General features: G+C 42.6%; 1 protein-coding gene across 1 annotated transcript in view; it reads left to right on the top strand.

The window, feature by feature from the left end:
• Positions 1–10,816: 10,816 nt before the first annotated feature.
• The window catches only part of med26 (mediator complex subunit 26), an 81,109-nt gene continuing 65,530 nt past the window's right edge, over positions 10,817–26,395 (top strand). Inside the window, exon 1 of the mRNA XM_033046739.1 lies at positions 10,817–11,245. Coding sequence (XP_032902630.1) covers positions 11,183–11,245 — 63 coding nt within the window. The 5' untranslated portion in view covers positions 10,817–11,182. The remainder of the gene's footprint in view (positions 11,246–26,395) is intronic.

Genomic DNA, 26,395 nt, shown 5'->3' with positions numbered 1-26,395 from the left:
TCCGCACAGGTTTTTAGAACACGACCGGGTATACCGTCAGGTCCAGGCGCTTTTCAAGGGTTCACCCCTCTGAAGGATTTTCTGTGATGTCGGCCTCTGTGCCTCACACAACATTATGGCTATGAGCCCAGGTAATAGAAGAAGGGGATGAGGCAGACCATATGAAATGTTACCCCAGTGGGGGAGACGGGAGCATGGGGGTCATTTTCCCACACATCCCTCGGGACAGCCCCCACTCTCCCTCGGAACGCACACAGCAAGCTCCCACGGGCAAAACAGCAGAATCTGTAAACAGTTTTAACCGAAGATGGACACAAAAAGCTGGAGTAACTCAGCGGAACAAGCAGCATCTCTGGAGAGAAGGAATGGGTGACGTTTCGTGTCGAGACCATTCTTCAGACCTGAAGACTGAGTCTGAAGAGTCTTGACCCGAAACGCCACCCATTCCTTCTCTCCAGAGATGCTGCCTGTCCCACTGAGTCACTCCAGCATTTTGTGTCTATCTTTGCTGTCAGTGCCAGTTTTCTCAACTTCCATAGAGAGGGGGGGGGGAGAGAGAGGGGGGAAGAGAGGGGGGGAGAGAGGAGGCGAGAGAGAGGAGGGGAGAGAGAGAAGGGGGGAGAGAGAAGGGAGAGAGAGAAGGGGGATAGAGAGAGAGAAGGGGGAGAGAGAGAAGGGAGAGAGGGGAGGGGGAGAGAGGGGGAGGGGGAGAGAGAGAGAAGGGGAGGGAGAGAGATGGGGGAGACGGGAGCGTGGGGGTCATTTTCCCACACAAGCCATAGGTGACTGGGCAATCTGAACCCAAGCACCAATTTGTAAGCGGCCGAAGGTGCGCATCCCTCGGGACAGCCCCCACTCTCCTACGGCCACCCTCCGCGGGCTGTGGGTTGGGTGGAGCGGAGGTGTGGGACAATGTACATCCCTCCAGTGATGTGATAGACGCGGGGGCCTGGACCAATCGCTGACAAGTCCCGCCCCCCGGCAACGTCATGTCCGTTATTTGACTTTTCTGTTGAGCGGCATTCGGCGAGTTTGCTTTTAGGCGATGCAGTCTTTCGGTTAGTTGGCTTTTAGGCGTCCAGCCCTTTCGGTTAGTTTGCATTTAGGCGTCCCACCCTTTCGGTTAGTTGGCGTTTCGGCTTTGTTTCCATTCGGTTATTTGGCGTCTCGGCTTAGTTTCCATTCGGTTATTTGGTTTCCACTTCTTTGCTTCGGCTTCTCGTCCGTCGGCGCCACGTCCGCACACGGGTTTGTGGATGGCTCTTCCATGGTTGTACCTGAAACAGGTAAACGAGCCTAAGGCTATTCCATTGTAAATGAAACACAGATGGTCCTAGAAGGACGATTCCATACCCCTCTGTCAGCACAGCTGGCAGAATTATTTGCACTGGCTAGAGCATGTATATTAGCTAAGGACAAATGCACTAATATCTATACGGATTCTAGGTATGCTTTCGGAGTAGCCCACGATTTTGGAGCACTTTGGCAACACAGAGGATTTCTCACAGCAGCAGGCACCCCGATTAAGAATGCCCTTTTTATAAGCAACATTTTTAAAGGCACTTATGCTACCGAAGCAATTGGCTATTATAAAATGCGATGCCCATACAGGAGGAGACGATCCCAACTCCAAGGGAAATGCCCACGCAGATCAGGTCGCCAAGGATGCAGCCCGTAGATCACATAACCTGGTGCCCCCAGGGAGTGCAGTGCTAGTAAATAGAATGGTATTGCCAGACATGAGAGAGGATAAAGAATTACAGAGGGATGCCTCTGAACATGAAAAACAAAAATGGAAACAAGAGGGATGCGCCATTGATTCCATCACGGGACTTTGGCTAACCCCACTTGGACAAGTTTGTGTACCTGATGCATTCTTACCCACACTCCTAACCTAAATACACTCCCTCACACATTCTGGGAAGGAGGGAATGATCAGCATAACGAAGGAGACATGGTGGCATCCAAAAATTCGGCAGAAGGCTCTAAAATAAGCCTCCGATTGCAGGATTTGCCAGAAAACTAATCCAGGCAAACCATTATAATACCCACTGGGGTAACACCGATGCCAGCACAACCGTTTGAGTGCATTCAGATTGATTTTATTGAAATGCCAAAGGCTCATTGCTACAAATATTGCTTAGTTATACTGGATTTATTTAGTAGATGGATTGAAACTCCACCAACCACTAATAATACTGCTGAAACTACTGTGACATTATTGTTCAGAGAAATTATTCCAAGATTCGGGCTACCCTCTGTTATAAGTTCTGATAACGGCCCACATTTTATTACTACTGTTAACAAAGAATTATGTGCATATTTTAACATTCAACAGCAATTTCACTGTGTATATCACCCTCAGGTTTCGGGTATGGTGGAAAGAGGTAATGGAGCCCTCAAGAATAAGGTTACAAAGGTAATGCGAGAAATGGGACAGACTTGGATTAAGATATTACCTTTAGCCTTGTTTGAGATGCGAGTAACTCCCCACAGTGCTACAAAACTATCACCTGCAGAAATTGTCTATGGTAGACCATTAAGGACTCCTTGGGGAGCTAGTAGACCCCATGAAGGCACATTAGACTTACACGCATTGAATGATGAGATAATTACCTATGTGCAGCAACTAACCCATATTCTGTCAGCCTTACACTTACAGGTAAAGGAATCACAGAGGCCATTACCTGACGGAGACTCCGAAAAAAAGGTCCAGCCCGGCAACTACGTGCTGATACGAAATTGGGATCGGAAAAAGTTGGACGAATACTAGAAAGGGCTGTACCAAGTACTGCTATCCACACCGACCGCTGTTAAAGTCAAAAACAACTCTCGTTGGATACATCTCGCCGATTGCAAAAAGATTGGGCTTAAATAAAAAAGATGAAAAAAAACATGATGGTACAAACACTACCAATCTTGTTACTGGTCCTGGGAATGACCCAGATGACCTGGACTAACACCTTCTTGTCTATGAGTTATGAGCGCTCGAATGGGGCACCTGTGCTATAATAGAACAAGAGTGTTGCACCTATCTCCCTGATAAATCCTCTAATATCACTGACCTAGCTGCCCACATTTTCCTCAAAATTAAAAGGATCCATAAGGTTAGCAGTGACATGCATGGATATGGTAAGGTATATGGGAACTGGTGGCCTTTCAATTGGGTCGGTGGAATTTGGGGTACCCCGATACATTATGGCGTCATCTTTCTGTTGATCATTGCTTTAATTGTCATCAGTAAATGCCTGCGACCACTGTGTAAATACCGAGGACTGTGAATGTTAGCACTATGTAATAAAGAGGAGGGAATGAAAGAGTTTAATTTGGTCAAGTTTGGTTCGTAAATTAAAAATGAAGATTTGCTGTAGAACAGAAAGCAGTCAAATTTAAAAGAGAATTTTCTCAGCAGAATAAAGTCTTGGAAAATCTTAGAAGGTTGGTTTATACTAATCATTGAAACAATGTATTAACAATGTATTAACATAGAGATGTATTGTCTGGGCACAGCACCATATTAGATATCTGTCTGAACTGCCTGTCCCAGCTAAGGACAAGGTAGTGGCTTTCATCCAAGTATTACAAGCTTGTTATAGTTCACAGATGGATGCCCATTCTGGAACCAAGATGGAAGTCATTTGAAAACAAAATGGAGTTAGTTGTCCTTCCGGAATGGGCTGCTGTACTGAAGCCGTGCCAAGATTTGAGAATAAGGCTGTCATTGCAAATATATGGGTCCAACCTCCCTTTTTTCCCCATAGGCTACGGATCTTTCACTCAGATTTAGAAAGTGTATTTTATTGATAAGAAAATGTATAATTACACTAACTTTCCTTTTTTCTTTGAGTGGAACCCGGGACAGACTGAGCAACGTTGTGCTCTTTCTACTTCCCGCCACTCCCAGCTGATGATCAATTAAAGATTGGCTTGGTTTACCTTTAACAAGTTTGTTACTGTCTGCTTTTTAAGTGACGAACTTTGACAGATGTACTCATGTACGCTGTGATCGATTTGATAGCATGCACGACAGTTTTTAACCGTATCTTGATACACATGGCAATAATAAGCTAATACCAAGATAGTATCAGATTGAAAACTTATAACAGTACGAAAAACAGCAGCAAGTCTGATGGCTGGGGAAATTTCAACCAAAGAAGGTTCTCAACATTGATACAAAATGGGGGTTTAGCTTTCACAGCTGACCTTTTACTTCAGTGCGATTTTACTACACATATGTTTTACATATAAAACATATAAAATTATTAAGGGATTGTAAAGTAGATACAGGAACAATTTTCCCGATGTTGGGGGAGTCCAGAACCAGGGGTCACAATTTAAGAATAAGGGGTAGGCTATTTAGGACTGAGATGAGGAAAAACCTTTTCACCCAGAGAGTTGTAAATCTGTGGAATTCCCTAAAACAGAATGCAGTGGAGGCCAAATCACTGGATGTTTTCAAGAGAGTTAGATATAGCTCTTAGGCCTAACAAAATCAAGGGATATGGAGATAAAGCAGGAACGGGGTACTGATTTTGGACGATCAGCCATGATCATATTGAATGACTGTGCTGGCTCGAAGGGCCAAATGGTATACTCCTGCACCTATTTTCTATGTTTCTACATTTACACCTCTGATTCCCTTACTATTGAAAAATATATTGATCTAGTAAAAATCAACAAATAATCCATTATTCCACAATCCAAAAATCCTAATGGCTTGGCATTTGGCTCATGAAGTAATTACCACCACACTTGGCTTTCAAACTCACTTCGGCCCCATATCATGCACTCCTTTCCGACTTGCCAAGGCTCTGGTTCATGTGCTCCCTTCTAACTAACGCCTTGAACCGTGTAGTCCTTCTGAATTCTCCAGGATGCCAGTTCCCACACCCCCTTCCAACTCATTGGGGTCCTGGATTCCACATTTCATTCCCACTCATTAGAGTTCCGCTTCTCTTACTTCTCAAGTTTGTGGATGACACAACCCTGATTGGACTGATCCAGGATAGGGAGGAATCTGCCAACAGACAGGAAGTGACACAGCTGGCGTCCTGGTGCCTTCGTAACAACCTGGAGCTCAATGCTCATAAGACAGTGGAATTGATAGTAGACTTTAGGAGAGCCCCCCCTCCCCTCTCCCAACTCACCATCAAGGTACATCGCCCAACACCTCGCTCAGTTCGCAATAACCAACCTGATCTCCCGGTGGCTCAACACTTCAACTCCCCCTCCCATTCCGAATCCGACCTTTCTGTCCTGGGCCTCCTCCATTGCCAGAGTGAGGTCCAGCGCAAATTGGAGGAACACCTCATATTTCACTTGGGTAGTTTACACCCAAGCAGTATGAATATCGACCTCCAATTTCAGATAATCCTGCTTTCTCCCTCGTTCCCCTCCCCCTCCCACTAGCACACTGTCTCTGCCTCTTCCCCGCCCCTCCCTCCCCAACATCAGTCTGAAGAAGGGTCTTGACCCGAAAAGTCGCCTATTCCTTCTCTCCATGGATGCTGCCTCACCCGCTGAGTTTCTCTGGCATTTTTGCTACCATCAATAACACCAGTCACATCTGTGAAGTCTTTTTGGGACCATCATCTCCAAGGATCTTAAATGGGGGGGGCCACCATCGACGCAAAAGTAAAAAAGGCTCAACAGAGGATGTACTGCCTGCGGCAGCTGAGGAAACGCAATCTGCCACAGGCAATGATGGTCCAATTCTATACTGCCATCGTAGAGTCTGTCCTCACCTTCTCCATCATGGTCTGGTTTGGTTCAGCCACCAAGCACAACATCCAGAGGCTGCAGCAAATCGTTTGATCAGCTGAGAAGGTTGTTGACTGCAATCTCCTCCCCCCCCCCCCCCCCCCCCCCCCCCCCCTTGACGAACTGTACACTGCAAGGGCTATGAAGCGAATGGATAAGACCAACTCTGACCCCTCTCATCCTGGCAACAAACTCTTTGAAGCACTTCCCTCTGGAAGGCGACTCCGGACTGTGCCGCCACAGCCAGACATAAAAACAGCTTTTTTCCACGAGCAGTAGCTAGCAATGTTACAAAACATACCTTCAGCGGCACTGCAGTTCTGCCACTGGCCGTGTGCGCGACTTTGGCGCCTTTGAGGGAGGGGCGAGATTAAAATGCCGTTTTCTCCTGCCTGTCGGTGGCGGATTTCCTCGGGCTGCTAGCTGCCGAAGAATAATCGATCCGACTTCCGTTCCCAATTTTATTTTTTGGTCGCGAGACAATTTAATTATTTGATTAAAATAAAAAGCGACTTCTAACGTCCTCAACGCGACGGATCGTATGAACGGGATAAAACAACGGGCAAGTCGTGTATTTTACATATAAACTTGCTTCTTGGGATGGCTTTAATCAAATTTTACGTTGTGAAAATGTGATTTGGGCCCCATATGCGAACCGGCAGTGTTTTTCCTGCCGATATGGCGTTCAAATTCACCGCAAATGCAACGTTCCAATCGATTGTGTTCCAGAAAAACCCACTCGCAAGATGATTTAAATGCTCTTTTTTTTTGGTCATGTCATCAGAGCATCTAAATCGTCTATATTTTGTGTTATTGTCTACCCAATAGTCAATATTTTTATGCTAAATATCAGTTTTAGTCCCATGTATTGTGCAAAAAAATTAAAATGTTGATTATATTGAATGGATGTTTCTAGATTAATTTATGGGAATTAAACATCAAATTGCTTCCATCTGGCATATGAATTCATGACAGTGAGATTTAAAAATCATGTTATATTGTGAATTCTTGTGTGAATGGGATAAGTTTGTTATTTGGATACTTAGGCTATTTAACAAATATATCCTTTTCTTAAGAAATTGAATCTACAGCACATTCTTAATGGGAAAGTAGTGGGCAGAAAGGCATGTCATGCGTGGTTTGAAGAGCAAAAACTTGTAGTTTACAATGCCAAAATTGAAAAGTTGAGGAAAAACAAGGTGTAGAGTTGCTTATTGGTTACAATCTGAGGAGTATGATGATGCTACTGATTATGATATGCCAATGTACCAGCTAGCAACTGATCTTCTCCATAAAGACTTGGTCTCTTGTTAGAAATTGTAATTTATTTACCTATCTGTTACGGACCTACAGCATATAATACAATAATATTAAAGTTCTGATCTTGAGAATATCTCATTTTTGAATTTTCAAGGCAGTCTGGGTGTTTATTACTATTGCCACCACAACGGTCAATTTTGTAATTGACTACAATTAGGTAATTAACTAATTATATGCTTTAATTTCAGGTCATCCAAGTAGGATGTTTTATATTTGTTTCAGAATGCTTCAATCTATAATAACTGAAAATTTCATTCAGTTCTCTTAACTTTTAAGAAGTTATGGGCTTTTGACTGTCCTCGATCACAGCTTTTGTGCTAAGTCAATGCAAAAGCAATAGGGAACAAGATGCTAATTTCCAAGTATGAAAATGGCCATAACATTTTTAATACTGAAGATATGAAAGTGAATTAGGTGTCAAATTAAACTTATTTTTATGCTTTATCTGATGGGATAAATTGCAAACTTTATTTTTAAAATCTCAACATTTTGTAACATTGCTACAGTAGCTCTAGTCATTAACCAAAAGTCTGTAGCCTTGTTTTGCTCTGGTATTTTATTTCATTCACATGTTTAAACTATAATGTTTTATTCTTAATGTTTTACATTTTTATGGTTTATTCTCAATTATTTACTGTATGTCGTGTTGTTACTTGCGAGCGGAGCACCAAGGCAAACTCCTTGTATGTGTGCATACTTCGCCAATAAACTTATTCATTCATTAATTCTATGTTTGCGGATGACACAAAGCTGGGTGGCAGTGTGAGCTGAGAGGAGGATGCTATGAGGCTGCAGGGTGACCTGGAAAGGTTGGGTGAATCGGCAGAAGCATGGCAGATTCCTTATAACGTGGATAAACGTGAGGTTATCCACTTTAGTTTAGAGATACAGCGCGGAAACAGGCCCTTTCAGACCACCGGGTTCTCTCTGACCAGTGATCCCCGCACACCAACGGTATCCTATACTCACTAGGGACAATTTTTACATTTACCAAGCCAATTAATCTACATACCTGTACGTCTTTGGAGTGTGGGTGGAAACCGAAGATCTTGGAGAAAACCCATGGAGGTCAGGGGTAGAACATACACACTCCGTACAGACAGTACCCATAGTCAGGATCGAACCCGGGACTCCGGTGCTGCATTCGCTGTAAGGCAGCAACTCTACCACTGCGCCACCATGCCGCCCTTGGTGGCAAGAACAGGAAGGCAGATTATTATCTGAATGGTGTCAGATTAGAAGGGGTTGCAACGAGACCTGGGTATGTTTGCACATCAGTCACTGAAAGTAAGCATGCAGGTACGGCAGGCTGTTGGCGTTCATTGCGAGAGGATTTGAGTTTAGGAGCAAGGAGGTCCTACTGCAGTTGTGCAGGGCCCTGGTGAGACCGCACCTGGAGTATTGTGTGCAATTTTGGTCTCCTAATTTGAGGAAGGACATTATTGCTATTGAGGGAGTGCAGCGTAGGTTCACCAGGTTAATTCCCAGGGTGGCGGGACTGACATATGATGAAAGAATGGGTCGACTGGGCTTGTATTCGCTGGAAATTAGGATGAGAGGATATCTTATAGAAACATACAAAATTCTTAGAGGATTGGACAGGGTAGATGCAGGAAAAATGTTCCCGATGTTGGGGGAGTCCAGAATCAGGGGTCACATTTTAAGAATAATGGGTAGGCCATTTAAGACTGAGATGAGGAAAAAAAATCTCCACCTGGAGTTGTGAATCTGTGGAATTCTCTGCCACAGAAGGCAGTGGAGGCGAATACACTGGACCTTTTCAAGAGAGTTACATTTAGCTCTTGTGCCTAGCGATCAAAGGATATGGGGAAAAAACAGGAAAGGGGTACTGATTTTAGATGAACAGCCATGATCATATTGAATGGCAGTGCTGGCTCAAAGTGCCGAATGGCCTATTCCTGCACCTGTTTTCTATGTTTGAGTATATGGCAATAAAACTCAACCACTTGATTTTGAAGCATTCATGCATGGTGGAGGTATAATGTAGTCATAGAGTGATACAGTGTGAAAACAGGCCCTTCGGCCCGACTTGCCCACACCGGCCAACATGCCCCAGCTTCACTACCTGCTTTTGGTCCATATCCCTCCAAAACCTGTCGTATCCATGTATCAGTCTAACTATTTCTTAAATGTCGGGATAGTCCCTGCCTCAACTACCTCCTCTGGCAGCTTGTCCCATACACCCACCACCCTTTACGTGGAGAAAGTTACCCTTCAAATTTCTATGAAATCTTTTCCCCTTCACCTTAAATCTATCCCTCTGGTCCTCGATTCACCTACTCTCAGCAAGAGACTCAGTGCATTGAAATGTATATTTCTAATGCATTTTAGATTTCTTGAAAGTCTTACTTTAAAAAACGTAACGTTTCCACAAACATATACCCCCTTTATTAATGTCATGGTTTGATGATTCTAAATTCAAATCAAAATGAAATATATGTCAAAAGGAGAAGGCATACTTTCAAAATACTCTGATTTTATCCCCAAGCAAAACATAATTTGTATGACTTTGCAAAATCAGGAAATGTCATGATTATTTCTTGTCCCAAAACAGCACTTGAAATTGTAAGGTAGACAAAAGTGCTGGAGAAACTCAACGGGTGAGGCAGCATCTATGGAGCGAAGGAAATAGACTTGAAATGATAACACATTTTAAAGTTTTGTTGTCAAATTTTCTGTACCATGGAAGGCACTGGCGTCGATCCGGGAGGGGGGGAAATATATCCCCCCACTTTTTGAGATGGAGGATGGCCTGTATTATTATCCCCCAGTTTTTAAGAGGTCAAAAATAATAATCACCTGCTCCTATCTCTCATGTAGGCCCTACATTATCTTAATAATCCTTCAAACTAAAAACATTGAAATCATACTTCTACAATGCACTAAAACATGATATTAATACATCAAATTTCAAAAAGTCCCAACAGTGGGCCCCTCCCCCCACACGGTCGCTCCACTCCCTCGCCGGCTACCCCCAAGGCCAGTGATCAGTAACTCAGGGGTCAGACAGCATCTCTGGATAGAAGGAATAGGTGACGTTCCGGGTCGAGACACTTCTTCAGACCCGAAACGTCACCCATTCCTTCTATCCAGAGATCCTGCCTGTCCCGCAGAATTACTCCAGCATTCTGTCTATCTTCGTTTAAACCACCATGTTGCCTGCCCTCACGACCTCCAGCCAGACGCGGCGCACATTTACCGCGCCGTGCTCCCTGGCCTGAGTTCACTCTCCACCCCAAATCTCCGATATTGTTTTCTAATCAACGAAAATAACTGCAATAAAATATCACATTTGAACAATTTGGTTGACCTCAACACTATACGGTTACCAAGAGTTTAAATGAAGAACTGAATATTGTCCAGGAGCGGACTTATCCGCGCTTCTCTCTCGCCACGCCACAGCACTGGCGGCAACCGCCATTTAGCCCTCAATCGCCATGGTAACGGGGCGCCTGTTCCCGCGCCGTGTGGGTCTCAGAGGCGCGCGTGCGCGTTCGAACACAAGCCCATGTTCTGTCGTACGCGTAAAAAAACACACGTGGCGCGATTATCATAGCGTCGGACGTGCGCACGCGGGCAAGTCTTTTTCAAAAGCGCGCGCGCGCGCACACGCACGCAATAACCTAGGCCGTTATTTTGTTTTGCGCGCGTGCGCGCGCAGGGCCAGTGATCTCTCGCGTGCGGATTGTGACGCGCGTGAGTCGGAGGGCTGGATTCCCATGGTGCAGCGCACGGCTCCAGTCAGGGTCGGCTCAGTGTTCGCTCTGCTCAGGTCGGGTCGGGCTGGCTCTGCTCGGTTGTGTGGTGCAGATTCGCTTCGAGCAGAGTGTCACACAGCCGGAGAAAGAGAGGCGCATACTGGACACACGGAGTCACCCGGCTGTGTCGCGACGGAATATGACGGTTCCGACCGGCCTTGCTGCAGCCGCCTCTCTTCGCAGCTACTTCCTCAGACTCTGCGCCTCTTGTTAGCGGGCCTCCCTCCCCCCATCTCCCCATCCCTTTCCTTTCCCTCTTTCCCCCACCTACTCCTCCCCCCATCCCCTCCACCGCCACGCCGCCGCCGTCACACCGCCGCCAAATGACACCCACCCCGCAGCAGATCAAGGACCAGCTGCTCCAGGCCATAGACAAGGATGCCAATGTAAGAACCAGGCCGTGTGTTTGCACGCAGGCCCCGGGATCGGGCCATTTGCGGTCCCGGGTCTGAGAGAGAAAGTGTGTCTGTGAAAGATCGGGAGTGGACGCGGCCTAGCGAGCAGGCTTTGACTCTGAAACCCACGTTGAGTGAATGTTCCCAGGGCTGATTAAGATTGCCCGGGTGGAATTTTCCCGGGAACTGGCTTTCGCAAAGCTTGGTGATCAATCCACGAGCTGTGTGTAGCAGCAGAATTCCTCTAAACCATGGTAGTTTCCAATATTAATGAGGCTTTATAACACTCTATTACTCCAATTTTTCCACAAATCACACGCACATTGATTTTCCAAAAGTGTATATAAAGTTTAAAATAACTGTTAACATATTTAACTATCGTAATCGTGAAGAACTTTCCCATTAAAATGGTGACCAACTGTTGTACTCCTTACTGCCATCTTTTTAAAGTTAGCTGGCCCCTTATGAGATGGCTGAAAACGCATTTACTTAAAATGTGAAGTTGATTTGTGGCAATTAATGTTTTAGTTAATTCGGTAAACCAAAGGGCACTTCATTTAAATAATTGGAAGTTACAAAATAACATAATTAATCCTGGAGATCGTCCCTTCCCCCATGGATTGAAAATGGGAATTGTAAATCCGTGTTAATGCTCGATCTGAGGTACCGAGTTTAATTTTTTTATGTTTTCAGTAATTATGTTAGTGTTAGGCAGGCAAACACATACGGGATTGCAGTTAAAACGGGCAAACAGGATGTAGCTGCTGGAATGATGGGTAACTTGAGACATCCGAATAATAGTTAAATTTGATTAGAAAGCACACATTTTTAGAATAATTCGAGTCCATTGTAAAATAAAATATAAATTTCCTGTGAGATTTTTGCTCGTCTCCATCAATCATAATTTCGGATATTTTAGATAAAGTTATAACAGCTATTTGGTAGAGGAATTTTGCTGCTTTATAGCCAGTGTTTTAATGGTTTTGATGCATTTCAATTGTGTATTTATTGTTGTTGTAGAATAGGGATAACAATGAAATGATAACTAATGCAGAATGCTTCTGAAGAAATTACCTTTTTTTAAAAAGTTAATTTCTGAGTAATAGTTTGAAGATTTATGTTTCTTGACGTCCATTGTAGGAAAACGAAATTTAATGGTGAAACCCCAATGCATAGACAAAATGTCCTGCTTATTCCAACTCAACTTTGGTCTTAGTCATTCTGAAGAAGTGTCTCGACCTGAAACGTCATCCATTCCTTCTCTCCAGAAATGCTGCCTGTCCTGCTGAGTTGCTCCAGCTTATTGTGTCTATCTTTGGTCTAAGTTAACTTGGTGGTGTGGTATGGTGCAACAGTTTGTGTCTGAATGTTTACCTGCTATTCTACTACTTTTACATCTTTAAAAGATTGTATGATCTGGAACCAGGCCTATGCTGGAGACAAAATAATGCAAAGGGTGGTCTATACGATGCTGGGTAAGGGTGCATTGAGAGCAGATTTGGGCACCATATCTGAGGAAGGATGTGCTGGCTCTGGAGAGGGTCCCCGTGGAGGCTTACAGGAATGATCCCTGGAATGAGTCGGTTAACCTATGATGAGCGTTTGTCGGTACTGGGCCTGTACTCGCTGGAGTAAAGAAGAATGAGGGGAGACCTCATTAAAACACAGAATAATGAAAGGCTTGGCTAGAGTGGATGTGGAGAGGATGTTTCCACTAGTGCGAGAGTCTAGGACGAGAGGTCATAGCCACAGAATTAAAGGACGTTTTATTTAGGAAGGCGATGAGGATAAATTAATTTTGCCAGGGTGGTAAATCTGTGGAATTCTTTGCCACAGAAGGCTGTGCAGACCAAGTCAGTGTATATTTTTAAGGCAGAGATAGATAGATTCTTGATTAGTACAGATGTCAGAGGTTATGGGGAGAAGGCAGGAGAACGGGGTTAGGAGGGGAGACAGATCGCCCATGATTAAATAGCAGAGGAGACTGGATGGGCAGAAATGCCTAATTCTACTCCTATCACTTATGACATGACTTAACTCTTTTAAAAATCTGTTTTATTGACAGTGATATTCTTGGTTAAATACATCCCAATCTGACCTGTTTTATTATGCTTGTTCATTGTGGTGGCAGTTTTCTGAATTTTCTAATCATCAAATGTCAAGATTTTCCATAAGAAAATTTGAGAGGATAACCCAATTGCTGGAAATACTGCAAAGTCAGGCAGCGTCTGTGAAAGGGACACAGTTATTTTTTGGGTTGATGTTAATTCTGTTTCCATAGATGCTCACTGGCATGTCAAGCATTTCCAGCATTTTTAGTTTTAATTGCAGATTTTCATTTTTTTGTTCTTCGTTTAATTTCATTTTTTCCCTTCCGTTTTAGCCTTTACTTAGCCGTAGGTTATAAAATGTATTTGATTTTAAACTTTTATTTCCATCGTTCATTAACTTTTTTCAAATAATACTAAATGACGGATTGATAATTCTATTCCATTAATATAAACTAGAACCGTTGCAGGTTTTCTGAAATGTCGTCAATTCCGTTCTCCCCACAAATACTGCTCAGCTTTCAACGTAATAACTTCCACAGAGATTGATTCTTCCTCAACTCCTTGGTTCACTCATGCCTTTCCATAGAAACCTCCCCCTCCCCAGATACTTTTCCTTACAACCGCAGGAGATGTAACACTGTCCCTTTACCTCCTTCCGCAACTCCATCCAGGGACCCAGCAGTGCTTCCAGGTGAGATAGGTTCACATATACCATCTCTAACCTCATCTACTGCATCTGGTAATCCCGAAGTGGCCTCCTGTACATTGGCGAGACCAAGCGCAGACTTGACAACCCTATTCGCGAACACTTGAGCTCGGTCCAGCAAGACCCACTGGATATCCCGATTGCTGACCATTTAATTAATCTTCCCATTTCCATACTGATTTTTCTGTGCTGGGCCTCATTCATTGCCAGTGTGAGACCACATGCCAACTGGGAGAACAGTACCTTGGGTAGATTTCGACCCAACGATATGAACTTTGAATTCTCCAAGTTAAGGTGACTACAAAATCCTCTTCCCCGCCCGCACCCCCATTGGCCCCTCGACCCTTCCCCCACTCGACCCTTCCCCCACTCGACCCTTCCCCCACTCGACCCTTCCCCCACTCGACCCTTCCCCCCCTCGACCCTTCCCCCCCTCGACCCTTCCCCCCTCGACCCTTCCCCCCCTCGACCCTTCCCCCCCTCGACCCTTCCCCCCCCTCGACCCTTCCCCCCCCTCGACCCTTCCCCCCCCTCGACCCTTCCCCCCCCCCGACCCTTCCCCCCCCTCGACCCTTCCCCCCCCTCGACCCTTCCCCCCCCTCGACCCTTCCCCCCCCCTCGACCCTCCCCCCCCTCGACCCTCCCCCCCCTCGACCCCCCCTCGCCCCTTCCCCCCCCCCTCGACCCTCCCTCGCCCCTTCCCCCCCCCCCCAGCCCCTTCCCTCCCTCATCCCTCCTCGCCCCTTTTCCCCACTCGCCCTTCCTTCCCCAGGACAACATTTTTATTTTTAAGTGATAAGAAATTGTCATTTCTATATTTGACATATGCCACATCTTCCGTACAAGATTTCACTGTGTTTGTAACTGGGACTTCAGTCTCGATCCTGTAGAAATGTATGTGTGAACCATTGAATAGCTTGTAGACAACAAGTTAGGATCTCAATAAGCGTAAGAGAATTGTAATGCTGTGTCAGTCAATGCTGAGCAAGCACCCCTGAATTGTACATTGAGTGCAGCAGTTCTAGAATTTATAATGGGGGTGAAAATGTTAATCTCCATATTTTCATTTATGTAGCAATTTATCTTGTTTATTTCTCTGTACCATCTGGACAATAGCAGATGCTGATTATGAATGCAACCTGGATGCCTTGCCTGCTTTACCACAGTCATTTGCAGATTCCAGAACTGGGTTTTGGGTGATTACTTGGGTTCACCTTGCAACTGTTTGTGAAGAACCTGAGTATTAAATTTGTCGTTTTCACCCAACAAATAACTAACAATGGACTGTTTCCTTTATCATCGTTACTTTTTTTGCATATCTTTCATTCATTGTTCTATATCTCTCTACATCATCTATATCTCTTGTTTACATTTCTCGTGACTTTCAATCTGAAGAAAGTCCTCAACCCGAAACGTCACCGATTCCTTCTCCAGAGATGCCTGTCCTGCTGAGTTACTTCGGCTTTTTGTGTCTATCATCGGTTTAAACCATCATCTGCAGTTCCTTTCTACACTAAATATCTCTGTATTGTTTAGATTGTAGAATCCAATTGTCTGCCTACAGAAGCAAAATGCTGCATACTGTAGGCATTGCCAACAGGCAGGGATTGCAGGAGAGGTTTTTTGTTTTTCATAGAACTGAGAGTCTGCCATCTAGCCACTATTTCCATTATTTGGTTGTTATGATAGATATCACAGAAGTTATATTACACCAAGTTCAGGCAGCATGCAGTCATGCATGTCTTATTCCTTGTTTTTTAAATTGAACAAGTACAATTTTTTTAAAGTTTAGATCATTGAGAAGCCTTCATAAATTAGTCTTACATTCCTTGTGTCAATTGAGATCAGGAAAATATTGTTTTGTGTGCCTCAAAGTATGCATGCATTGTCCCATTCTTGAAGCGGATTTCAGTTTGGGCATAATTTTAGAACTTGACTTTGAATATGAAGAAGCAACTCTAGAATAGATTGCCATTCAGCCAAATTTGTCAGTACAATTTAATCAAATTTTGAATCCAAGTTGTAATTTCCATTCTTGTACTTCCCTTGGGTAACAGGCTTGTTAAATGTCCTGGACCAGATGTTTGAGAGATATTTGACTTAAACAAGGTGCATAACTTTGTTGTTTCTTATGACAATATTTTTTTGTCTTATTTCCACATAGTAATGCAGAGTTTTATTGTGAAAAAAGAGCCTTGCTTATTCCTTGGTGGCTGTAATTATAGTTTCCAGTGGAATCACAAGTTGGTTTTCATTGGTAGTCTTTGTGAAACTTAGAAGGTACACAAAAATGCTGGAGAAACTCAGCGGGTGCAGCAGCATCTATGGAGCGAAGGAGATAGGCAACGTTTGGGGCCGAAACCAAACTTAGTACATGTTTCCTTTCGGGAGGCAAGTACTTCACATTTGCGATAGTTGCCACATGACAAATAAGTTTTTCAGCATTTTGTGTGCTTTGCGTGAACCAGCATCTGCTGATCCTAGTTTCTACTTCATGATTTTTGCGAGTATTATGTTGACCTCTTCATGGTTATCTAGAAATTGTGGCATAATTGCATGCATCTGTTATAATATTTCTTGGTATGGATGTGGAAACACAGAGGTCCTTCACTTGGAAAAACTCTGGTTTTAAATGTTTCTTGATGGTTTCCAGTCCAAGCGATACCTAGTCTTCAATGTTAATTTTTGTTTACTGTCTCCATTTCATTCTTGATTAGATCCTAAAAGGCCACCACAAAAACAAATGTTGTGTAATAGGAATGGAACATAATTGTGGGTTCTGGGTTGTAGTTTTGCTTTTTTCTATTGTCTTGGGGCAAGCAGGAGTGCAGAGTGTTGTTGGACCTTGCTTATTTTTGTACCCATTGTTCCGAAAACTGATATACTAGGGTGTATTTAAGTGGATAAGAAAAAGCATTCAATGTAATTATGCAGGTTATAAAACAGAACATAATTATGCATAGCCAATTGTTGCAATGAAGATTTAGAATTGGAGTTTCTAGGTCTATGTTGTAAATTTTTATGAAATCCTTGAACCTGCTACTGGAGTGATGTCTGTTGTAAAGGGTCAAAATACTAATTATTTGTACAAGTTGCGACAATGCTTTTGCCTATGTTGTCAAATTTAACGTTTGGTGTGCATGTCAAGTTAAATATGATAAAATAGATCTGATTAGGGACTGGTTGCAAAAACCAAATATTTCTCACTCTTTACAAGTGGCAGAAGACAAATGATCTGAAAATAGACAAGGCCAGTTTGTTTTCTGGGCCGATATTTGTAATTTGAAAAGTTTAAATAAGCTTTGGACACATATGAGGCTGCAAATGCTAGAATCTGGAGCAGAGACTAACCTGTTGAAGAAATCCACTGAGGCAGGTGGCATCTGGGAAGCTGAGGGATAGCCGGTTTCAGGTTGAGACTCTGCATCTGGTTTTGGTGTAGTGTCTCGACCCGAGAAGCTGACTGTCCATCTTACTCCACGGGTGCTGTCTGACCTGCTGAGTTCCTCCAGCAGTTTATTTTTTGATCAGCATTTAATGGTTTTATAAAATGGTTGCGCACAGTGAAAATTTGAAATCTATTTTGATTTTGGATAATACATTTTGTACCAAAATGCCTTTTGGGCAAAGGAAAATGTAATCAGGCTGGCATTGCAGATTATACACCTGCTTTATGCTCATATATCTGAAAATCATTAGCTTGAAGTTACTGTCATGGTTTTTATTTGGTATATGCCTTCCAAATATTAAAAAATGTTGTTTAGAATAATACAAAGATACACATTTTATTTTTGTTGGATGACTTCCAAGGTGAGATATGGACTATTCTGGTACCCAACGGAGAAAGGTTGGCAACTTGATTTTGGTCTATTAAGTGTTATTAGCCACATAATTTCCAGCAGATAGGTTTCTCTTCTGGCTTGGATTTGGAAAGAACAATATGGATAAAGCTCAACTTGCAACTTTGGACGTTGCACCATATTTGGGAGTTACTGTATTCCTTGTGTGATTTGTTAGTCTATTCTAAATTCTAGTTTAAATTTTTGTAAGGTGTCCTTGAGACTCTTGAAAGGCACCCATAAATAAAATGTATTATTATTATTATTATTCTGCTAGTGATGTCTCTTGAGGCTGATTTAAAATTTGTCCCTTTGCTTAAAAAGTGTTTATTTTGGATTGGTGTGTATGTACATATTTTTATATATTTATGTGAATCAACATTTTTAAGAGGTTTTGAGCTCTAAATATTTTATTCAGCTTTATTAGCTGAAAATTACATTCTGAAATAACTGAATCAGGAATATGAGATTAATTTTTATAACTCCGTAGTACACTTTTCCGACTTTCTCCGAATACCTCATATTCTGCATCAACTTATTGTGTTCTGTGATAGTGACCAGTGAAGAGTCAGCAACGGTTGAGAAATGATAACATTTTATCTCTCAGCATGGGTAAATTAATAAATTAGGCATGTGTATCAAAGGAAATTCCCTTTCTTTAACCCACCACAATAAATTTACAATGAGACAAAACATTCTCATTTTTGAGTTGTATGCCAGGCAAACGTAGAATACTGAACACTTGGAAAATATGTTTGCAACAGGATTTGATTGTCACTTGTTATTTGACATTAAGCAAGCTTATTATTTTCCATGTGATCTGTAGAATTTTATTCTTGAATTGATTTTGCTCGGTGTTGGTCTGGTGTAGCAGAGCTGTTTAATAAAGTGGTATCTGGTTATTTGTGGTCTTTGGAGTTCCTTCCATACTCAGGACTGAGTTTGATTAAAATATAGTAAAACCCCTATCTCACGGTGCGAGTCGACCCATGAGTGACCCCGAGTTTAAAACAAATAAACTTGTGGTAATCACGTACAATTAACGTAGAGGGAACGTCGGAACTCGTGGACGCAACTTAGCGACTCGTGGCGCTAACGGCAGGTACCCGGGAAACTTGTTAACTCTTGAAAAATTGTAAACATTTTTAAAGATTTCCACGAGTCAAATTTACTCTTGAAGTTAAAATTTGAAACATTTAAACTCGTTGTAAGAACGTAGTGACCCGTGAGTTTACCGTAGTGACTCTTGAGTCTACCGTGGGTTTGGCCTGAGTGCCAGAAGTGAAATGTTGAAGATTAGTCATCTCCGGAGAACTTGGATAGGTGACGTTTCGGGTAGGGACCCTTCTTCAAACTTTAGACCCTTCTTTCACACGAAACGTCACCTGTCCATGTTCTCCACAGATACTGCCTTGACTCGTTGAGTTATTCCGGCACTTTGTATTTTTTCTTAAACCAGATTCTGTAGTTCCTTGTGTTCCAAAATGTAATGCTTTATAAATGTCCAGAGATGCTGCTTGTCCTGCGGAGTTACTCCAGCACTTTGCGTCTGTCTCCCTGGAGACTTCGTTTCCCACGCAATGTGACATCTACCGTGCATACATTGCCAACTGTTGTTTTGGCAGCAGCAACATAATTTCCCGGTTAGTACGCTCAGTATTGCTGAGGCCTAATTTATGTAGAGACAAGAAACTGCAGATGCTGGAATCATGATCATAAAACACACACAAAGTGTTGGAGGAACTCGCACAGCACTGGAGTAACTCAGCTTGACAGGCAGCATCAGCGGAGGGAATGGACAGACGTTTATTCGGCTCGTAAAGAAGGGACCCGATCCGAAACATTGCCTATCCATTCCCTTCACAGATGCTGCCTGACCCACTGGCTTACTTCGACACTTCGTGAGTTCACGTCATAGGAGCAGAATTAGGCCATTCGGCCCATCGAGTTGCTCCAACACTTTGTGTTTTGCTCAACATGCCAGCATCTGTGGTCCCCATGTCTCCATTTGACAGCTGGAAGAACTCAGCGGGTCATGAAGTCTGAAGAAGGACCCTGCCCCGAAACCTCACATGCCTGTTTCCTTCCACCGATTTCATGTAGTCACTTTTGGATAACACCCCACCCCCCCAGTTATTCCAAGTCCATTTAATTCCGCGTGTCTCAATTTCATTCATTAAGTCGCCGGTACTGTCACATCGTTCGTTTTCGATCGTCGAGGTAAACCAGCATCTGCAGTTCCTTCCTACACAACAGAACAGTGCGAGGAGCGGTTAATGTCAGAGGCTGCTCACTAACCTCACTATGTTTACATTGTCCTCTCTAGCAATGAATAAATATAATTCGGTTACCGTATTATTGACTACAACCGCCCGTTTAAAATGACTGCTCTTTAATTCTCAACCACTGGATATTTGCCTGTTTTCGTTCAGTGAGATAATTCAATTTTAATAGACTGAGGTGTTAAATCCGGCGCCACTTCACAACAAACTAAACAACCTATAATTTAAATAGAGCATTTAGGATCGATAATAACATTCCCAAGACTATTTCACATATATAATTCCAGCACCACTTCACACTGAGCTGACCATGATGTTTAAAGGGTCTGTCCGGATAAAACACTTTGAAATAATTTGAAGTTTTGAAATTAATCCTCGCAGCCTAATGTACACTTTATGCTAAGATTTGATCCCTGCACAAAGCGCAATGTAAATGGAATGGAATCTCTAATAACATTCTGAGACTCTCTACATAATGGAAGTGATCACATTCGGCCCTTCGAGCCAGCATTGCCATTAAATATGATCATGGCTGATCATCCAAAATCAGTACCCAGTTTCTGCTTTCTCCCCATATCCCTTGATTCCGTAACCTAAGAAATTTAAACATGGGAGGCATTTTATAGTGAAAAAAAAAACTGCATGGCATCATTTTTACCATGTGATGATTTTTCCACACATCGGTAGTCGTTGTTAGCTCAAGAGTAACTCAGGAGATGAACTTGGAACATCGCAGAAATTAGAAGTAAACGGCAAACTTAGTCATACCCGTGGGAACTCGGTTAAACTCTTGAACATAAACTTGGAATCTAGTACACAATCACAAGTCTGATTTTTTTCTTTCACTCATGGGTCGACTCGCACCATGAGACGGGCTTAAGAAAGCATAAACAAGTAAAGCTAAGAAGTGTTTGATTTAGAATGTAACCAATTGCTGTCCAGTGAAGCAATGATAGGAATCATGTTCAATTTTAACACTAAATAAATTAAGTTAGTCGTATATTAGGATCGGGGAGTCACTGGCAAGGCCAACATTTTATTGCCCATGCTTACTTCTTTTGAGAAAATGGTTGTTAACCAATGTGGGATATTTGGTAAATGTATTTGTACATTGTTCGTAGGGAGTTCTGGGACTTTAGAACCACTGATGAAGAACTGATAATGCTAATAGGGTGAGTTTGGAACCTGGTGAATATGGTAGGTGCTGCAAGATGATATGCCTTGACGAATAACTACAATGCAATTTATGGATGGTCTACATTTCCTATTTGCTGGTGGTGGTGGTCTTTGCCTTCCATCACAGCGAGGAGGAGATGGGCTGTGATGGATGTGTGTGTAAATTGTGTTGTGTCTTGGTTCTTTCTTGTGTGTATGACTGCAGAAACAACATTTCGTTTGAACCTCAATGGGGTTCAAATGACAAATAAATTGTATTGTATTGTATTGGAGGTAATTATTAGTGGTTGATATGATGTCAGTCCTGGATGATGGTGAGTTTCTTGATTGTAGTAGATGTACTCATCCAGGCAAGTGAAACTGTACTTATCCAAGCAAATGGAAGGTACCATATGATTTTCCACCCACATACCCCCCCCCCCCCCCCCCCCCAAAGATTTGGATGTTGATTGTGGGTGATCACGGTGTCTGTAAAGCCACTTAATGTTAAAAGTTATTGGATTCGAATTTTTGTTGAAAATGGTCATTGCCTGTCTAAATTTTGCTACATGCGGCATAATGGTTTACAGCAGCCGAATGATCAAGGGACCTGACTTGCAGCCACAGTTCTGGACCATTTCTCTAGACACACGAGTTTGAATCCCACCATGGTTTCTGAGGAAATTAAAAACAAAATGATTTTGGATCCGTTACTGTTTGTTATCTGCATCAATGATTTGGATGAGAACATACATGGCAAGATTAGCAAGTTTGCTGACGGTACAAAAGTGGGTGGTTTTGCAGATAGTGAAAATGGTTGTGAAAAATTGCAGCAGGATCTTGATTCTTTGACCAGGTGGCCTGAGGAATGGTTGATGGAATTTAATAGAGAAATGTGAGGTGTTGCATTTTGGGAAGTCTAACATGGACAGGACCTGCACAGTGAATGGCAGGGCTCTGGGGAGTGTTGTAGATGGTTCTTTGAAGGTGGAGTTGCAGGTAGATAAGGTGGTCCAAAAGGCTTTTTGCACATTGGCCTTATTCAGTCAGAGTATTGAGTATAGAAGTTGGGAGGACATGTTGCACTTGTATAAGATGTTGGTGAGGCCGCATTTATAGTATTGTGTTCCTATGTTATAGGAAAAATGTTGTCAAGCTGGAAAGGGTAAGGAAAAGATTTACAAGGATGTTGCCAGGACTGGAGGGTCTGAACTAGAGGTTGAGTAGGCTGGGACCCTATTCCTTGGAGTGCAGGAGGATGATGTGTGATCTTATAGAGGTGCATAGAATCGCGAGAGGAATAGATCAGGTAAATGCAGAGAGTCTCTTGCCCAGAGGTGAATCGAGGACTAGAGGCCATAGCTTTAAGGTGAAGGGGAAAGGATTTAATAGGAATCTGAGAGGTAACTTTTTCACTCAAAGGGTGGTGGGTGTATAGAACAAGCTGCCTGGGGAGGTAGTTGAGGCTGGGACAATCCCAACCTTTAAGAAACGGTTAGACGGGTACATGGATAGGACAGGTTTGGAGGGATATGGACCAAACGCAGGCAGGTGGGACTAGTGTAGCTGGGATATGTTGGCCAGTGTGGGCCAGTTGAGTCGAAGAGCCTGTTTCTACGCTGTATGACTCTATGAAATGCTTCATTTGCTGAGAGATGTAAATTAATTGCACATCATAGAAAAATAGGTGCAGGAGTACCTCCAGGAGTACGAGCCAGTACCTCCATTCAATATAATCATGGCTGATCATCTAAAATGAGTACCCTGTGCCTGCTTTTTCCCCATATCCCTTGATTCCTTTAACCCTAAGAGCTAAATCTAACACTCTCTTGAAAACATCCAGTGAATTGGCCTCCACTGCCTTCTGTGTGAAGTTTTTCCTAATCTCGGTCTTAAATGGCCTACCCCTTATTCTTAAACTGTGACCCCTGGTTCTGGACTTCCCCATCATCTGGAACATTTTCCTGCATCTAGCCTGTCCAATCCTTTATGAATTTTATATGTTTCCATAAGATATCCTCTCATCCGTCTAAATTCCAGTGAATACAAGGCCAGTCGACCCATTCTTTCATCATATGTCAATCCCGCCATCCTGGGAATTAACCTGTTGAACCTACGCTGCACTCCCTCAATAGCAATAATGTCCTTCCTCAAATTAGGTGACCAAAATTGCACTCAATTCTCCAGGTGCGGTCTCACCAGGGCCCTGTACAACTGCAGTAGGACCTCCTTGATCCTCAACTCAAATCCTCTCGCAATGAAGGCCAACATGCCATTAGCTTTCTTCACTGTCTGCTGTACCTGCATGCTTACTTTCAGTGACGTACAAGCACACCCAGGTCTCATTGCACCTCCCCTTTTCTAATCTGACGCCATTCAGATAATAATCTGCCTTCTTGTTCTTGCCACCAAAGTGGATAACCTCACATTTATCCAAGTACTGCATCTACCATGTATCTGCTCACTCACCCAACCTATCCAAGTCACCCTGCAACCTCAAAGCATCCTCAACGCAGCTCACACTGACACCCAGCTTTGTGCCATCCGCAAACTTGGAGATGTCACATTTAATTCCCTCGTTTAAATCGTTAATATCATGTAAACATTAAGAAAATAATTTCGTCTGAAGAAGGGTTTCGCCTCGAAACGTTGCCTATTTCCTTCACTCCATAGATGCTGCCTCACCCGCTGAGTTTCTCTAGCATTTTTGTCTACCGCTGAAATCATTGTGTTCTGATGGTCACAAACATATGGCGCACAAGGCACAACTCTAACAGTCAGTGTTTTTCCCTTGATGCCTTATGACTTGGGTCATGTGCTGTGTTTATGTCAAGATCAGTACTGTCCCTAAATACAGTTCTTTGTGCTGTGTTTGGACCAAAGTTGTAATAGAGTCTGGAGCCCATTGGCTCTGGTAAAGGCCAAACTGGGAATCGGTGAGCAGCAAGTCCTACTTGATGAAACTGCATCATCTTGCTGATTGGGGTAGACTGGGCAGTAACTAGTCATAATGATTTTGCCCTTATATGTGTTGGACATACATTAGCAATTTTACACACTGATTAGGATTGTAATCATAGTGGAATAACTTGTAGCTTATTCTGCAGTGCGTATTTTCAGTCGTAGAGTTGGAATACTGTCTAATCTTATTCCATCGGCTGTTTCTTGGCATGAGAAGCATTGAATGGATTTGTGGTGGTATCGATCTCAGGAGGAAGCCGAGATGAGTTGTCAGTAATTTTGGCTTGTAATCAGAATGAATATTTTGGGCTGGGTGCTTTTCATTGACTAATGTTGGAAATTCTTTGTTTTTGTTAAATTTTGGAAAATTGGGATTCTCCAGATTTAGTGACTTTTTTTTTCTCTGATATGGACCTGTGGGTCATCTTGAAAATCCCCAGTTAATAGGGAAATTGTAACAAAAAACACACAAATGTGTTGGCACAATTCTTTAGTATATCAGACTCATGTCAGCGTATGATTCTAAAGCTTGAATTGTTAATTTTGCAAGTACTAATTACTGAAACAGTAGTTCATTGCTCTTTGCTTACTCATCTTGAACTAGACAGTTATAATCCATTCTCCACAAAACTCTTTAATTCCAGGTGTGTCGTGAGTAGTTTAATTTAATTGCATGCAAAATGGCTCTTACTGGCCTGGTCTTGCGAAACAACTTTCTTCATGGATGTGTATGAGATATCAGAAGACTGGAGGATAGCTAATGCTCTATAAGAAGGGCTATAAGGAAGAGCATGGGAACTTTAGACTAGTCAGCCTAACATCCCTGGTAGGCAAGTTACCGAAGAAGATTCTGAGGAATAAGATATATATGCATTTGCAACCACTCCCTTGCTTTTCAAAATAGTTCGGTGTTCTTTAAATTCCACTTAAGGAAACCAGGCCCCAGTTTAACATTTCATTCAACAGTACAACATAAGCTTGGTCTTCTGTGTTTGGGTCTCTGGAGTGAGACTTGAATCCATAATCTTCCGATTCAATTCGTCACTTCTGGTCAAATGAACAAAACTGAATTAAGATTACAATCTATACGGTGATTGGCATCTTGAAAATATAGCTAATCATGCATTTCACTTGCTATTTTGAGCTTTGGATGGAGTCTGTTTTTGAACATGCATATCCTCTAACAACATACTCCATTGTTGGAATTACATTTCTAAAACACTGCTGGACACTGACAATTAATCAACTTATTGTCTACCACCCAGAAATGTGTTAAGTGAAAGCTTTACATTGTTGTATTTTGGCATAATAAAGCCCCTGATCTATCTATGTATAGAACTGGGGCAGCAAACATGATTTGGTTCAAAGTAACTATTTTCAGAAGGTAGTACAGATATAAACTCAGCTAGATGATTTTACAGTTACGGTGTCTTGGAAGGTAAGAGATTCATAGAAACATAGAAACATAGAAATTAGGTGCAGGAGTAGGCCATTCGGCCCTTCGAGCCTGCACCGCCATTCAATATGATCATGGCTGATCATCCAACTCAGTATCCCGTACCTGCCTTCTCTCCATACCCTCTGATCCCCTTAGCCACAAGGGCCACATCTAACTCCCTCTTAAATATAGCCAATGAACTGGCCTCGACCACCCTCTGTGGCAGAGAGCTCCAAAGACTCACCACTCTCCGTGCGAAAAAAGTTCTTCTCATCTCGGTTCCAAAGGATCTCCCCCAATGATGGAAAATAATTTGTTTTGAAACTTGCATTAAAAATTTTTTTTTAAACATTATTAGCTTGTTTATTGGTAGTCTGAAGAAAAACTAGACTGTTAACAAACATGCTCTTATTTCTTCATAAGTGACTAATTAAAATATCAGGATCTTGTTATTTTTGAGATGAAATGAAATTTGTCATTCATTTTTACCTTTTGAGCCTGTAGTTTTTGTCATTTATTTGAGTATTTTGGAATAATAAAACATAATCTTCAGTTTTCCCTAGTTTTATTTAAATCAAAAAGCAACCAAAAGTGTCTGTCAGTGGCATTCATCAAGTGATTCGAATATGGTCAGTATTTGGAAGTGGAATTCATGATTGGAATCTGTTTCTGGATAAAATCAAGCCCAAGCAAACCAAATTCAAGTTAG

Source organism: Amblyraja radiata, chromosome 29 (genome assembly GCF_010909765.2).
Source record: "Amblyraja radiata isolate CabotCenter1 chromosome 29, sAmbRad1.1.pri, whole genome shotgun sequence".
In the NCBI taxonomy this organism is placed as follows: Eukaryota; Metazoa; Chordata; class Chondrichthyes; order Rajiformes; family Rajidae; genus Amblyraja; species Amblyraja radiata.
Note: the sequence above shows the minus strand (reverse complement) of the source record. Positions and strands in the feature narration are given on the sequence as shown.